General features: G+C 43.2%; 1 protein-coding gene across 1 annotated transcript in view; it reads right to left on the minus strand.

Moving 5' to 3' along the window:
- Window positions 1-14,958, minus strand: part of LCP1 (lymphocyte cytosolic protein 1) — a 228,884-nt gene that overhangs the window by 86,097 nt on the left and 127,829 nt on the right. Inside the window, exon 8 of the mRNA XM_085621839.1 lies at window positions 7,424-7,566. Within this exon, the coding sequence (XP_085477965.1) occupies window positions 7,424-7,566 (143 nt within the window). The remainder of the gene's footprint in view (window positions 1-7,423; window positions 7,567-14,958) is intronic.

A 14,958-nucleotide genomic window follows, 5' to 3' on the forward strand; every position in this document is an offset into this window, starting at 1 on the left:
GTTAAGTTGGTCAATGGAATTCTGGCTTCTCATACATCGTCCCATATCATGAAATGTGATCAAGCACTTGTGAACATTTCGGCCTTCCCTGTTGCTGATGGCATTGTTTGGGATAAAGTTGCATTCGATGTGATGGCACAGGACATACATTCGAAGAATTGGGATGTACATGCTGTCCATTCATTGTTTTCTCATTTAAAGTATTATGCTGCTTTTGATGCTGAAGATTTGTATTTAAATTCTGCCAATTATGCAGATTTATTCTGTTATCAACATTTGGGGCATCATTTTTTGCATAAAACCAATACACTAAGACCTGTATTTAATTACACACAATGGGAACATTGTCCAGCTACATTAAAGGGTAGTTCGAAAACACTTATTCCACATATTTCACAGATTACAATGCGTCCAAACCTGGGTCCTATTTTTTTTTAATTGAAAAATAATTCTCAATCTAATTTTATTCTGACGCACACTAAATTGATCTATTCAAATTAATTTAGAACCGATTTGGCTTCAGAAGGTTATGAGCAGTGGAAAACTACAATTGATTTTAAATCGATTTGGGGCACTAAAGTTTGGCAGGTCCAAGGAACAGAGAGTTTGCATCATGCATGTCTAATTCCGGCTCAAATATTATTTCTAAATGATACAGTACACCAAACTACTTGTTTTGGCTTGGCTACAACAAATAATGTTAACATTCCGTCCATTCCATTGTTAGCTGAGTATGATAATTGGCATATTCAAACCAATTATACAATTGATATGCTACAAGCTTTGTTTTTAAATGACAGTTTGAATATCACTGATGTCTAATGCTTGTCAACTGCATTTTTATAATGCAATGGCCGGCTTCACACAATCCAGACCTGATCTCTGTTATCCCCATTCACATTCAGTCACCACGTATTCAGTTGGTAAATTGTGTCAACAATGGTTGGAACACTCCACTCTGTAGTCAGTGAAAAAACACCTGTCTCTCTTGACGAGCGACATCAATTTGGCTGATTTTATTTTAGGTCCAAGAACTCCTAGATCCAAAAGATTCATCTATGCTGCTTACAATGAAGTATGCAAATTTTCACAGATGGAAGCAGCATTCCATCTTTGTCAAATTGACAAAGCTAATTTGGAAAAAGTCTTTGCAGTAGTAGACAATAGCATAAATACATTGTCTTCACAAATGTATACTTTGGATAATATTGTTTCATCTGTTATTGATATTGTTCAAAGTGATGTATCCTTGTTATACCATGGTCAGAATCAATTACGATCAGTGATGCAGTTTGCATGGACATTGCAAACACTCAAAATGGGTAAAGTACCATGGGATTATTTAAATGCTTCAGCATTGTTTTTACTATTTAATTTAACTGATAAACAGAGATTCATGTACATGAAAGACACTACATACACGCTGTTACACATTGAACAATTAGAACATTTGCCATTTTCGGTGGCCGAGATTGTTCAGCAGTATGGTTAACTGATGGTGTTATCTCTCTGTCATTTTCGCTGTTTCGATTTAAATCGTGCATGAAACATCTCCGAATTAGCTGCTTTAAACACCTGGGTAGTGCATTTCTTCATGAATTGTGGTCCCTGCCTTTCACCTACAGATGTCAACGGGAGGGTACGGAAGTTTTCCTGACAGGGGAGGACTGTGATTCCACGGTAGGACATTCACTAGTTTGCAAACACGTTAAGTTACACAACGCATGTAATGTGTCTGCGCCTAATCTTGCTTGTTTTTTAAAAGGAACGCCCGTCCCAGCAATAATTCTCGCTCTCACGTTGTTTTCTAATGGCAGTTATCTTATTTTGAATAGCGATGACTGCTGTGGCTTACGGGCAGGAATCCCGTATATAGTAATAGTTTCACAACGTGTTACTTGTTGTAGCAATGTGCTTTTTCCACCCCGCATGGGAATGTAGATAGTTTCTATTGGCCTTCCATTCCGACTTTGAAAACAGATTTCAATAAGTTGAGCAAAATCAAAGCGCTTTTGTTTCAACAAGAAGTGGCTCTCACTTCAGCTTAAGAGACCTTCTAAATTGCAGGTGGCCAGACCCTCTAGTGAGATTCAGTCACTGCTCAACACAAATCCCCCACCTCATTCTGGGGAACTAATACATCAAATATTTAATGCGTCTTACACAGAAGGTCTTGCTAATTTTTTTTACCTTGTGGGACCCGGCCTTGTGACTTCTTTTTAGACGAGCTTTGGAGTAACACCAGCCTTTATTCATTATATTTTGTCCAGCACATTTGGAGGGTTCTCCTTAATATTAGCGTTGGCAGCAGGCGTTCTGCTCCTGTTACACGGTGGCTGCCCATCATGTGGTAATGCACAGACCCTGCCAATTGCAACTGTACCGTGAACGAATGCAACAACTTTTTGGATGCTTGTCATTAACAACGCTTAGCGTAAGTTATGGACTAACTTTTCGCTTTGCGTATTTCACCTGCATGCAACCTGTGTTCTACTGCCAGCGATGCCCTTTCTATTGGGCCTTGGATGTATGCCTCTCCAATACTTCATACCCAGACCCAGATTATGATCTGTTAATGGGTCCATTAGTGGCCCATGACCAGGCCTTTTCTGGAGATAACCATATGGCTTGTGCGGCTGCACTTGGAGTATTGGCTGAGTGCAATATCTGTGCGGCTGCACAGCACCTTTTGCAATGGCGTTTCATTGAATACCATGCAAGTTGCCATGATATGCTCTTAGAGGCATCGGATTATGAGGAACGGATTATGAGGAACACATGTGTTCCTTCGACCTACTTGATTTATGGCGTCCCTTTTTGCTACGAGCGACAGGGATGTCCTTTTGGAACGATTTGCATTCTTAAGTTCATGTAGTTTGATGGATTTTTTAAAAACATTTTCCAATTTGTGTTTTTAGAGCGCTTCTAGACTCTGCTTACCTTTGAACTTTGTTCAGGTCTTTTATCTATATGCTACGACCTGGCCAAGGGGAGGGTGTAGTATGGACGTTAGGATCATTGTTGAGATTGCTAAATTAGTATGAGCTCTGCTGCCATGATGCTGCTTTTGCGCACGTTACTACATGACTTTATTTTCCAAGACTCTGTTTGTGCCTTTCACATGAGACCAATCTGCTTTCTGCATTCTCTGCCTGTTCCTGGAGTTTAGTCTGAACACGCTGTGCCAGGTCAAAAAACAATGCCCCTTGTTATTCTGTTCTGGTCAGTGCCTAAAACCTAGACAAAACACGATAACACAGCTGCATTTGTTGAAGACTCATGTTTTGATATTACGGGATGGCATGTTGGTTTAACAGACATTTGGAGAGGGACCTTTCCAGGGAGAAGGGCTATGCTGTTCCTATGATGTAGAAATACCATCTATTCACTAAGGTATGGGGTCTGCTGACAAAGCCCAGAGATATTCCTTTATATAATAAAAATTCTTCTTGTCAAGGGGAGGGTGGTTAGGCCTTATAGCACTTAATCCACTGTTGGTATATCATGAGATCCCCCTTTGAAATTTATGGACTTGTTGTGATGCTAACAGTCTTAAGTTTATGCGTTAGGCTGCTGGCTGTGGCTCATATACTGCATTATAGAGCACTATATTTACAATAAACATTTTAAATATAACAGTGACTCTGACAATTCTTATTGTGGACGAGCATGACTGAGTGAGCGAAAGGGTATCTACCCCAATTCCGGAGAGAGTCTGGAGTGTTGTGTCCTGGGTTGTCTGATCATTTGTAGCTTCGTAATTATGTAGGAGAATGAATGAGACACTATAGATAGCTTCGTAATTATGTAGGAGAATGAATGAGACACTATAGATAGTCGGTCCTGGGATTTTGGGTGCTGAGGCGGTAGGAAGGCTTAGCCCCTATAGGGCGAGGTCCTTTTTTTCCTGCACATAGTTCTGTGTATGTGCAGAATCCCTGGAACAATACGGTAAACATCTGCCATGTTTGTGATGGAATATCCTGCCAGCAAATGTCAAAATAAGTTGTTATTTTATTCCTTTTCTTGAGAGCATATCAAGACCCTCACTTTACATGCCTGACTACTAAAGAGGATGCAGTAAGACTGAAATCACCAAGATCAAAATATATGGGCATTTGCAGACACCCTTAGACTTCTGGCATATTAGATATATCTCTTTAAAAAGCTCCAATGACAGCTGAATAAAAATAAATTATGCACTTGAGTTATTACACATTAGTCTCCTACAGTCCTGGCAAGATCCTCTCATTAAAGATTACACTTGTGTTATTGAATATAATCTAATAATTAGGATGGACAGGGTAATCTCAATTTCATATTGTGACCCAAAGTACAACTCCTGGGAAGGCAGAACTGAACATCAAGCCTCTATGCCCACTGCATTTAAGCCATAGTGTAAAATCTGAATGTCAGTTCTATCACAACTTTGGGCGTTACAGAAATATCAATTTATTAGAGATTATTGTGTGTGCCATATCAATGCCCCAATGTATCTTCAAAGTTTTGAATTTACGATTGGGGTAAGGAATGAGTCCAGGACAATGTCAATAATTTGGATAACTTTCCGTTAACACCTGCAACTACCCAGGCAGATATAGAATTCCCATTGCACTGGTGTACTGCTCCCCCAAAATATCTCAGCATCTATCTGCTTAGTGATGCTGCAGAGGTATTCCGCATTAACTATGGGCCTGCAATTGCCCAGCTAACGACTCAAGTCGACAGATGGACTAAGCCCCCTCTCTCTATAGCCAGCCGAATTGCCATAATTAAAATGGTTGTTTTACCGCATCTGCTATACTTATTTTAAAATATTCCAATTGCATTGACAGCATCTTTCTTTGCTACCCTGCGCTCCATACTGACGTGCCTGGTGTGGGCACGCAAACAACCCAGAATAGCCTGGAATATGCTTACATTGCCATACAAACAGGGGTGTGTTTCGGAGTTCCTGATTTTTAACTTTACTACCTGGTGGCACAGGTTCATTTCACATATTACTGGTACCATCCCGATGCATGCATACAATATCTTAGACCCGAGAGATCCCAGGCGCATCCAAACTCACTCCCATCGATCTTGCCACTAGGACTCCCGAGTTGCCCCACTGAAATAGAGATGCTATATACAACCTGTTGGGCATGGACAAAACTGCGCCGATACTTGCAGTATGATCTCCTTTACTCCTCTCATACACCTTTGCTCGATAATCTGTGGATACCCCCTACCACCGAAAATCATACTAAACGGACACTGAACAAATTGCGACTTCACACCGTGGGCTACCTATTTAAAAACTCCCGTCTATGCACTGTTACTGAATTGGCGTCGCGGGGGGGGCCCTACCTAAATGGAAAGTTCCTCCAACATAGAGTGCACGGTGCCTTGATGAGAGCTTTACCTGATGCTGCTGTAGAACCAGTTGCCTTTCCCTCTCTCACGCTAGTCATTAGTTCCTTGGATAATACCCATGTTATCTCCCGCCTATACCACTTATCGCAATCCATGCGGCCTTCAGTGGGCCTCAAATCCAGACTGGCTTGGGAACTAGATCTAGGCAAAACCCTCACAGACACAATATGGTCCTACTGCTGTGCACATACCTGGCATGTTTCGAATAACTATAAGCATAAACTGCTACTTTTTAAATATCTCCATAGGGCGTATACTACCCCCAAATTAATGGCTGGAAAAAGCCCCACTGTCTCTAGTTCATGTGCCAGATGTGCGGTGCCAGACGCAGATTTCCCACACCTCGCTTGGAACTGTGCACCAGTTAGGCAATATTGGGAGGACATATTCCACCACTTGTCCCTTATGGTGGAACACACTATATAGCCTTCACCGCTGATGGCATTGCTGGTATATGTCAAGCCCCTTAAGAGATGCATTAGGCGATTGTCGGCGTTTGCTCTCCTATTGGTGAAGCGCCGGGTGTGCCTGCACTGGGGTAGAGCACAGACCCCAACTGCGAGCGATTGGGTTCGGGACCTTATTTATTGTAATGCAACTAGTGACACTTATGCAGCACTACTGCATATAGCCTCCCACCCTCGTGGTATCTGGCAGCCACTCAAAGGCTACCTGCAGATTCATCCTTTAGATGAAACATTGGAGGGAAATGGGTAGAGTGTGGTGAGAAGTGATGGCTCCCTTATACTGTTCAATCAGAGGATCAGAAACTAGGCATATGTTTATAGCATGCTTTGTTATGAACCATATTCACCTGTTGCGAATATTTGGATTGATACGACTCAACGGATACATTGTGCGCTATATTGTACTAATGGTTTAATATGCTCTGATACTGTTGGAAATTTTTAGTTTTTGTTTATAACGGGAGAACAACATGTTTTTCACTACGTTGCATAATGATTGCATAATTTGTCTCCTTTTTTTGTATTTGTGTACATTTCTTTTGGTTCTTTTTGTGAAAATGCAATAAAACAAAATTTAAAAAATAATAATAATTCGGATAACTACCAATGGTGTTCTCTTTCACTTGCCACAACGAAAACTGGGAATTTGAAAATTGGTTCTTCTATATTGTGATCTTAAAATGAGATTCAAAAGCAGATAGGAAATACTTTTGGGTCCTTCTATGTCAGAACATTTAGTTATGATTTGTTTATGCTTATTCAAAAGGTAAAGATCTGTCTGTGCGATTATGAACAATCAATGTGTTTGAAATCCTCGGACTGTGCTAAACTGAAGCAGCATTACTGCAGACAAAATATAAGTAGGTTAGGCTTTTCACACAATATTACTGTAATTAAAATAGAAAGCAAAAAAGTAAATCTTCTCACAAAATGAAGAAAGGAAATGCACTCCAGGAAGCCGGAACAATGAGTCTTATAAGAATGTCTATTCTGAAGTAAGTTAACCTATGAGTTTCTTTATAGAGTCAGAAGGGGACACAGTTCTACTACAAACAGCAACAGAATAGAAATGCCATAGTCTGGTTCACAATCGTCGGGTCACCAAACTGCTAGTGAAGTGTAAGTTATTTCACCTCCTTTGACCCTTGATGACTTCTCATTGTTGATCACGTGTCCACCCATCGCCCTTCAACAGCCGCCTGTTTGCTGCTGATGGGCCATGGAAAAGATAAGGAACAGAAACTATAAAAATTAAACAGAGACATTAAAAACGTGCTGACTTGCTGTTCATGTCACAGCCATAATGCCTCTTAGATCAGACACAGAAAATACAGAGCAAGGGCTAACAAAGAACTAGTAAAGTGTTGTATCTGGTGTTACCTATGTTTAATCCCAATTGATAGATTTGATGAGGATTTGCTACAAGCACTGACACTAGACATCTTCAGGATATCCTCTGAGAATTGTTAACATCTTCATACTATGAGACTTCACCCTGAGAAGGCAGAGGGTTGATACTTGGCTCTAGTTGCAGTATTTACCTTAATATCTGAACTGAAGTTGTTGATTTTGTTGCAGCCAGCATTCTCCAGGTGGTAGTTGGCCCATCTCAGGAGCAGTTCTTCAGGCGACAACTTCATCAGATCCTCAAGACTCTCTCCATCTCTCAGTAGGGCTATCAAGGCTGCAATACAAGAATAGCGAACACCATCAAACTCAATATTTCACTGTGTGATTTTTCTTTTAGAACTAGCTGAATCATACAAGTGTCTGTTAGTGTACCATGTGGGTACGAAAGGTGAGTTGGGTGGTTTGAAAGAGTGTTTACATAGTAGCCCAGCTATTCTCTCCATTACATCACATGTTTCCTGGTCTTTGCATACCTGGTCATAAACGTAAGAGCAATAGAATCCTGCGCTGTTACTGTGATTGTTACTATTGTTTATTATTGTCGGCCTTGCCTGTTTCTCTCACCCTGATCATTTGTAAAGCGCTCTGATACCCTCTCGGGACATGTTTGCGCTATATAAAACTTAAAATAAATAAATAACTAAATAAAGTTCACACTGTAGGAGAAAAAATATAAAAAACCAGAGCACAGTCAAATCTTCACATTGCCTTTCAACCCTATAACACCCCAATCACCAGTCTAAATGTATTCTGTGTAAAGAGAAAGAAATCAACAAATGACAAATATTCGTCAATTGATTGCCTACATTACGTTAGCATTTGACATTTATTGTGAAATACTTAAATACACCTTCTGGTTAATGTTTTTTAGTCGGGGGAAGGTGGTAGGCTAACCCACAGGGGCTGAAAAGCTTATGTTGACTTTTGCCCTTCTAAACTTTCTTGTAAGCAAGTAAGGTGGACCTCGAAGCTGGGGAACGGGGTTCGAGTCTCGGCAACGACGCTCAACATCCTGTAATTCTGGGCAAATCACTTATTCTCCCTCTGACTAACAAAAAAAATGAATGTGTCCTCTGTAACGAAACTGGTGCTCATGTAAAGCGCTCTGATACCCGATGTTTCGGGTCTAGTACGCGCTATATAAAACTCTGGAAAAAAAAAGGCTACATGGCACCCATTAAATTAAATGTTCATCCCATTAAAAAGATAATTCACCTTGGACTAAACCATGCAAATAAAAGTATAGGACCTTTTCTGCACTATAAAATGAACTTTTCCAAGGGAGAAAACGTGCCCTTCCTATGTAGAATGCAAGAGACTGAACAAAATAACTAAGAGTATGGCAGCAAAATGTGATATTTGCATCAGTTAACTGTATATACATGCTTTGCCAGATGCCCCTTATTAAGTGAGTCTATCCCTTCTTCAAACAAAAATATAATTCTCACATTTTTATTAATTTCCTTTCTAAAGAATCTCAAATTCCTGCCCTGTTTATTTCTGCCACCACTGGTTCTCTTTTCCATGCCAACCCTCAGGGCCCTTTACCTTCTTTGCATACCTCATACTTTCTTTCCTATGCACAAAAAGTGGTTTGAAGTAGCCTTAGACTGATATAAGCTCTATGCAGACAAATTATATTAACATTGAGAACCTGAACCGTGACACCAAGTTAGGACACTGACATTGGGATACTGCCATTTGTACAGACAGACCAAGATACCGGGTCGTGGACACTGAAATAGAGACATCAACAATGATATGATGACATGGGATACTGAAGCAATGGCACACACATTGACATTCTCCCAATACACCGGAATGGAACTAATTATAGAGGGAAACTCAAAGAGAGACATTGATAAAAGTGCACTGACACAACCAAGTTGAGACTGGGAACATGAGGACATAGAAAAAATTAAACACAGATGTAGAAGATACTGACTTTGACACAGGAGTAGTGACATGGGTGTTGCCGCATATAATGTTCGGTAGTAATCTGTAAAGACTTGGGCAACCTCAAGTGTGCATTAGTGGAGGTCACCGTGAACAGCACGGACCAATTGGCGATCAATATCTTCGGAGGAGCGGCAATGTCCTTGCCACTCTGAAGATAGGATCTGGGGCTCTACGTCTGTCACCTGTGCCAGTTGGCGTACCTTTTTACTCCTAATGTATCCCTTGATCAAGCCTCCCAGGGTCAGCTTGCTGGATGCCCTTAGGGTCCCAGCGGAATAAACAGTGTTGCAATTAAGTTAAAAAAATACCTTGATATCCTCCTCTACAAAGTCATCACAGTCCTGATTCACAAGGTGCTAGGTACCGAAGCGCCACATAAGTTGCAGGGGTCCTTGAAGATATCCTATCTCTAGGAGGAGAGGAACTTGGTCAGCAATGCCTCAGAGGAGGATCTGCACTTATTTCAGAAGGAGAACGTCAGTGGCTGACAGCCAGATCTGATCGATTCATGAGACCATTTTGTGTGCTACAGACACACAGGTATATGTCTATTTAGAGGGGTTCCACGATCTCCATGTTTCACATAGGCCCACCGAGTCGGTCCACAGTGTAAGTTGGGAGGAGCACGCACATCGACCTCCCCAAGGAGGCTCACAAGTGTCCAACATGGGGTCGGGGACCATGTAAAAGTCGCCCCCTACCAGAGACGTCCCTAGATAAGGGAGACCAAGAGATCTTAAAGCATTTGTAATGTCGACTGCAGATTCTGCTAGGGGACATAGGTTGATATGAAGTTATAGTGTCCAGCGTCAAGACGGGCTTCAATCCCCATATGTCTCTCTTGAGACATGGAGACAACCAACAGAAAGGCCTTATGTAAAAGGACTGTCACCCCTTGTGAACCGCAGGAGAAACTGCAGTGGAACACTCAGTGATAGCCAAATCAACCAAGAAAGGAACATTGTGAGCCTAAGAGGTGGGTCTCCCGGAGCATGATTACCTCTGGATGAAAATGTTTTGTATAACGCAGAACAGACAACCTCCTATACAGTCAAGAAGGCTGTTCACATTCCTTGAAAGGACTTTAACCATTTGAGATGGATATGGGAATCAATGGGGTTGTTCGTCTCTCCAAGTGAGGCCAAGGGGACTGCAGGGAAACACACCCAGTGGAACAGTAAAACATGTTGTGTTCAAATGAGTGTGCACAGTAAGTAAAGAAAGTGGCAACTGTATGTAAAAGTAAATCGGAACAACAAAACAAAACAACAACCCATCCCACCTACTGTCCCCACCCCAACCCTTAAGTATCTGTCACCTCATACCCAAACATATAGACACTAAGAAGGGGTCTAGGAATTCAGCTGTTACCCCACTTAAGGATTATCGTTCCTGACAGCAATCACTGTTTATCTCAAATCAGCAAGAGAATACCCACCAACCCCCTTCCACCCCATACAGAGCACCAGCAACTGTAATTAGCAAGATACCATAAGATGTCTATAATAAAGGTCGCCCTCGTATTACTAGACCGGTTCCGCTCACCACACTGGTCCACGGATCATGTGAGCATTTTGGGTTCATCATCCTGTGTTCTAAAAAGAGACGGGGTATCAGAAAGTGAAAATTCTGGGTCCAGAGCACCAGTAATGTTTACAGCACAGGATGGCCTCAGTGAGCCCTGTTCCTTTCGTAGTTCAGATCTCCTTTTCTTTGAGTGGGTTATTTTCCTCTGAGGACTCCCTCCATCCGTGATCCCGCTGCTTCTATCATTCCAGGGCGCTGAGGTGTGTGTTGCCCCCTCGCCCACTCCCAGGATTGCTCCAGAGTGTCAAAGAAATAGGTAGATGAGTTAAAGATCACTTTCAGTTGGGTTGGCAAGATGAGCATATATAGAATTCTAAGAGCCAGGAGTTTCTGCTTAACCTCCTCAAAGGAGTGTCTACATTGCTGACTGTCTGGGTGTGGTCTGGAAGATCATAATCTTTGAGTTTTGAAAGGTCAGGTTCTGGTGGTTTTCAGCTTCACGGAGGATAACATTCCGGTCTCGATGATTAAGGATGCGTGCTATTACAGTGCGAGTGGGGGTGAGGGGTGGAGGGGTGCTCCGGGGGCCAGTCACCTGGCCAGGGACCCGTGTGCCATCTCCACCACGAAGCAATGAGATAGTTTATCAGTTAGGATCCAGGACCAGAGCCATTCTTCCAACAGACAGTCAACACCAGAATTCTCGACCCCCTCTGGAAAGCCAATGAAGCACAAATTATTTCTACGGGATTGATTTTCGGCGTCTTCAGCGTGTTCTTCCAAAAATGCCATTGTGAAGAGGAGTTGAGAGACTAGATGTTTAAGGGACACTGAAATAGAGACATCAACAATGATATGATGACATGGGATACTGAAGCAATGGCACACACATTGGCATTCTCCCAATACACCGGAATGGAACTAATTATAGAGGGAAACTCAAAGAGAGACATTGATAAAAGTGCATTGACACAACCAAGTTGAGACTGGGAACATGAGGACATAGAAAAAATTAAACACAGATGTAGAAGATACTGACTTTGACACAGGAGTAGTGACATGGGTGTTGCCGCATATAGTGTTCGGTAGTAATCTGTAAAGACTTGGGCAACCTCAAGTGTGCATTAGTGGAGGTCACCGTGAACAGCACGGACCAATTGGCGATCAATATCTTCGGAGGAGCGGTAATGTCCTTGCCACTCTGAAGATAGGATCTGGGGCTCTACGTCTGCCACCTGTGCCAGTTGGCGTGCCTTTTTACTCCTAATGTATCCCTTGATCAAGCCTCCCAGGGTCAGCTTGCTGGATGCCCTTAGGGTCCCAGCGGAATAAACAGTGTTGCAATTAAGTTAAAAAAATACCTTGATATCCTCCTCTACAAAGTCATCACAGTCCTGATTCACAAGGTGCTAGGTACCGAAGCGCCACATAAGTTGCAGGGGTCCTTGAAGATATCCTATCTCTAGGAGGAGAGGAACTTGGTCAGCAATGCCTCAGAGGAGGATCTGCACTTATTTCAGAAGGAGAACGTCAGTGGCTGACAGCCAGATCTGATCGATTCATGAGACCATTTTGTGTGCTACAGACACACAGGTATATGTCTATTTAGAGGGGTTCCACGATCTCCATGTTTCACATAGGCCCACCGAGTCGGTCCACAGTGTAAGTTGGGAGGAGCACGCACATCGACCTCCCCAAGGAGGCTCACAAGTGTCCAACATGGGGTCGGGGACCATGTAAAAGTCGCCCCCTACCAGAGACGTCCCTAGATAAGGGAGACCAAGAGATCTTAAAGCATTTGTAATGTCGACTGCAGATTCTGCTAGGGGACATAGGTTGATATGAATTTATAGTGTCCAGCGTCAAGGCGGGCTTCAATCCCCATATGTCTCTCTTGAGACATGGAGACAACCAACGGAAAGGCCTTATGTAAAAGGACTGTCACCCCTTGTGAACCGCAGGAGAAACTGCAGTGGAACACTCAGTGATAGCCAAATCAACCAAGAAAGGAACATTGTGAGCCTAAGAGGTGGGTCTCCCGGAGCATGATTACCTCTGGATGAAAATGTTTTGTATAACGCAGAACAGACAACCTCCTATACAGTCAAGAAGGCTGTTCACATTCCTTGAAAGGACTTTAACCATTTGAGATGGATATGGGAATCAATGGGGTTGTTCGTCTCTCCAAGTGAGGCCAAGGGGACTGCAGGGAAACACACCCAGTGGAACAGTAAAACATGTTGTGTTCAAATGAGTGTGCACAGTAAGTAAAGAAAGTGGCAACTGTATGTAAAAGTAAATCGGAACAACAAAACAAAACAACAACCCATCCCACCTACTGCCCCCACCCCAACCCTTAAGTATCTGTCACCTCATACCCAAACATATAGACACTAAGAAGGGGTCTAGGAATTCAGCTGTTACCCCACTTAAGGATTATCGTTCCTGACAGCAATCACTGTTTATCTCAAATCAGCAAGAGAATACCCACCAACCCCCTTCCACCCCATACAGAGCACCAGCAACTGTAATTAGCAAGATACCATAAGATGTCTATAATAAAGGTCGCCCTCGTATTACTAGACCGGTTCCGCTCACCACACTGGTCCACGGATCATGTGAGCATTTTGGGTTCATCATCCTGTGTTCTAAAAAGAGACGGGGTATCAGAAAGTGAAAATTCTGGGTCCAGAGCACCAGTAATGTTTACAGCACAGGATGGCCTCAGTGAGCCCTGTTCCTTTCGTAGTTCAGATCTCCTTTTCTTTGAGTGGGTTATTTTCCTCTGAGGACTCCCTCCATCCGTGATCCCGCTGCTTCTATCATTCCAGGGCGCTGAGGTGTGTGTTGCCCCCTCGCCCACTCCCAGGATTGCTCCAGAGTGTCAAAGAAATAGGTAGATGAGTTAAAGATCACTTTCAGTTGCGTTGGCAAGATGAGCATATATTGAATTCTAAGAGCCAGGAGTTTCTGCTTAACCTCCTCAAAGGAGTGTCTACATTGCTGACTGTCTGGGTGTTGTCTGGGAAGATCATAATCTTTGAGTTTTGAAAGGTCAGGTTCTGGTGGTTTTCAGCTTCACGGAGGATAACATTCCAGTCTCGATGATTAAGGATGCGTGCTATTACAGTGCGAGTGGGGGTGAGGGGTGGAGGGGTGCTCCGGGGGCCAGTCACCTGGCCAGGGACCCGTGTGCCATCTCCACCACGAAGCAATGAGATAGTTTATCAGTTAGGATCCAGGACCAGAGCCATTCTTCCAACAGACAGTCAACACCAGAATTCTCGACCCCCTCTGGAAAGCCAATGAAGCACAAATTATTTCTACGGGATTGATTTTCGGCGTCTTCAGCGTGTTCTTCCAAAAATGCCATTCTGAAGAGGAGTTGAGAGACTAGATGTTTAAGGGTTGCTACTTCATTCTCCAACAAAGAGACCCTGCTTCAGTCTCTGTCACCATGTGTGCCACCTTAGGAAGATCTTGGCGCAATCGGCATATATCCACCCAGACTTCATCTACTTGGTTTCCACTGCCTCTCTGTAGTCTTGAATGGCCTTGAGGATAATGCCTAGGTCTGTTTGTTGTGCAGCGGTACTCACGGGGAAAGGGGCCTCAGTGGCCCCCCAGGCACCAGAAATAGATCTGATGTACTGGTCCATTTCGGTCTGCGCCGGCATCAGCACTGGGGGCCTGTCTGGCCTCATCTCCCCGTATGACTCTATGGCTGCATCAAGAGTATATTATCATGCCACTACTGGCCCACGTACCCTTTCAGGGAAGCACGAGCAGCCAGTGCCATTGGATAGTCACTGAAAGGCCTCAGGGGAGTCAAGAGTCATGTTATACTTGGTGTGCATCTCCTCTCTCTGACAGTCCCCAGCATGCACCCAGACCTGGTGCAGCAGGTTTACAGGTCCTCAATAGTTCCTCACAAGGTACGATAGCACATGGGGGGGCAGGATGACCCTGGGGAAAGCAGGGCAGGAGAAGGAACCTTCCATAATTCCAAGGTCTGGCAGCAAAGATTCCCCAGACCTCACAAATCCTTTTGGGGCGTTGCAGGTATCACCAGGTAGGGCCACAAGGGAGTGGGTGTCTAGTCCTCACTTCCGCCATGTTTTCCCATGGCTGCTTCTCCAAGTAGAGATGTGTAGTCTTCTGTGGTTCAGTGTGATGTTAG

Source organism: Triturus cristatus, chromosome 8, assembly GCF_964204655.1.
Source record: "Triturus cristatus chromosome 8, aTriCri1.1, whole genome shotgun sequence".
NCBI classification, from domain to species: domain Eukaryota; kingdom Metazoa; phylum Chordata; class Amphibia; order Caudata; family Salamandridae; genus Triturus; species Triturus cristatus.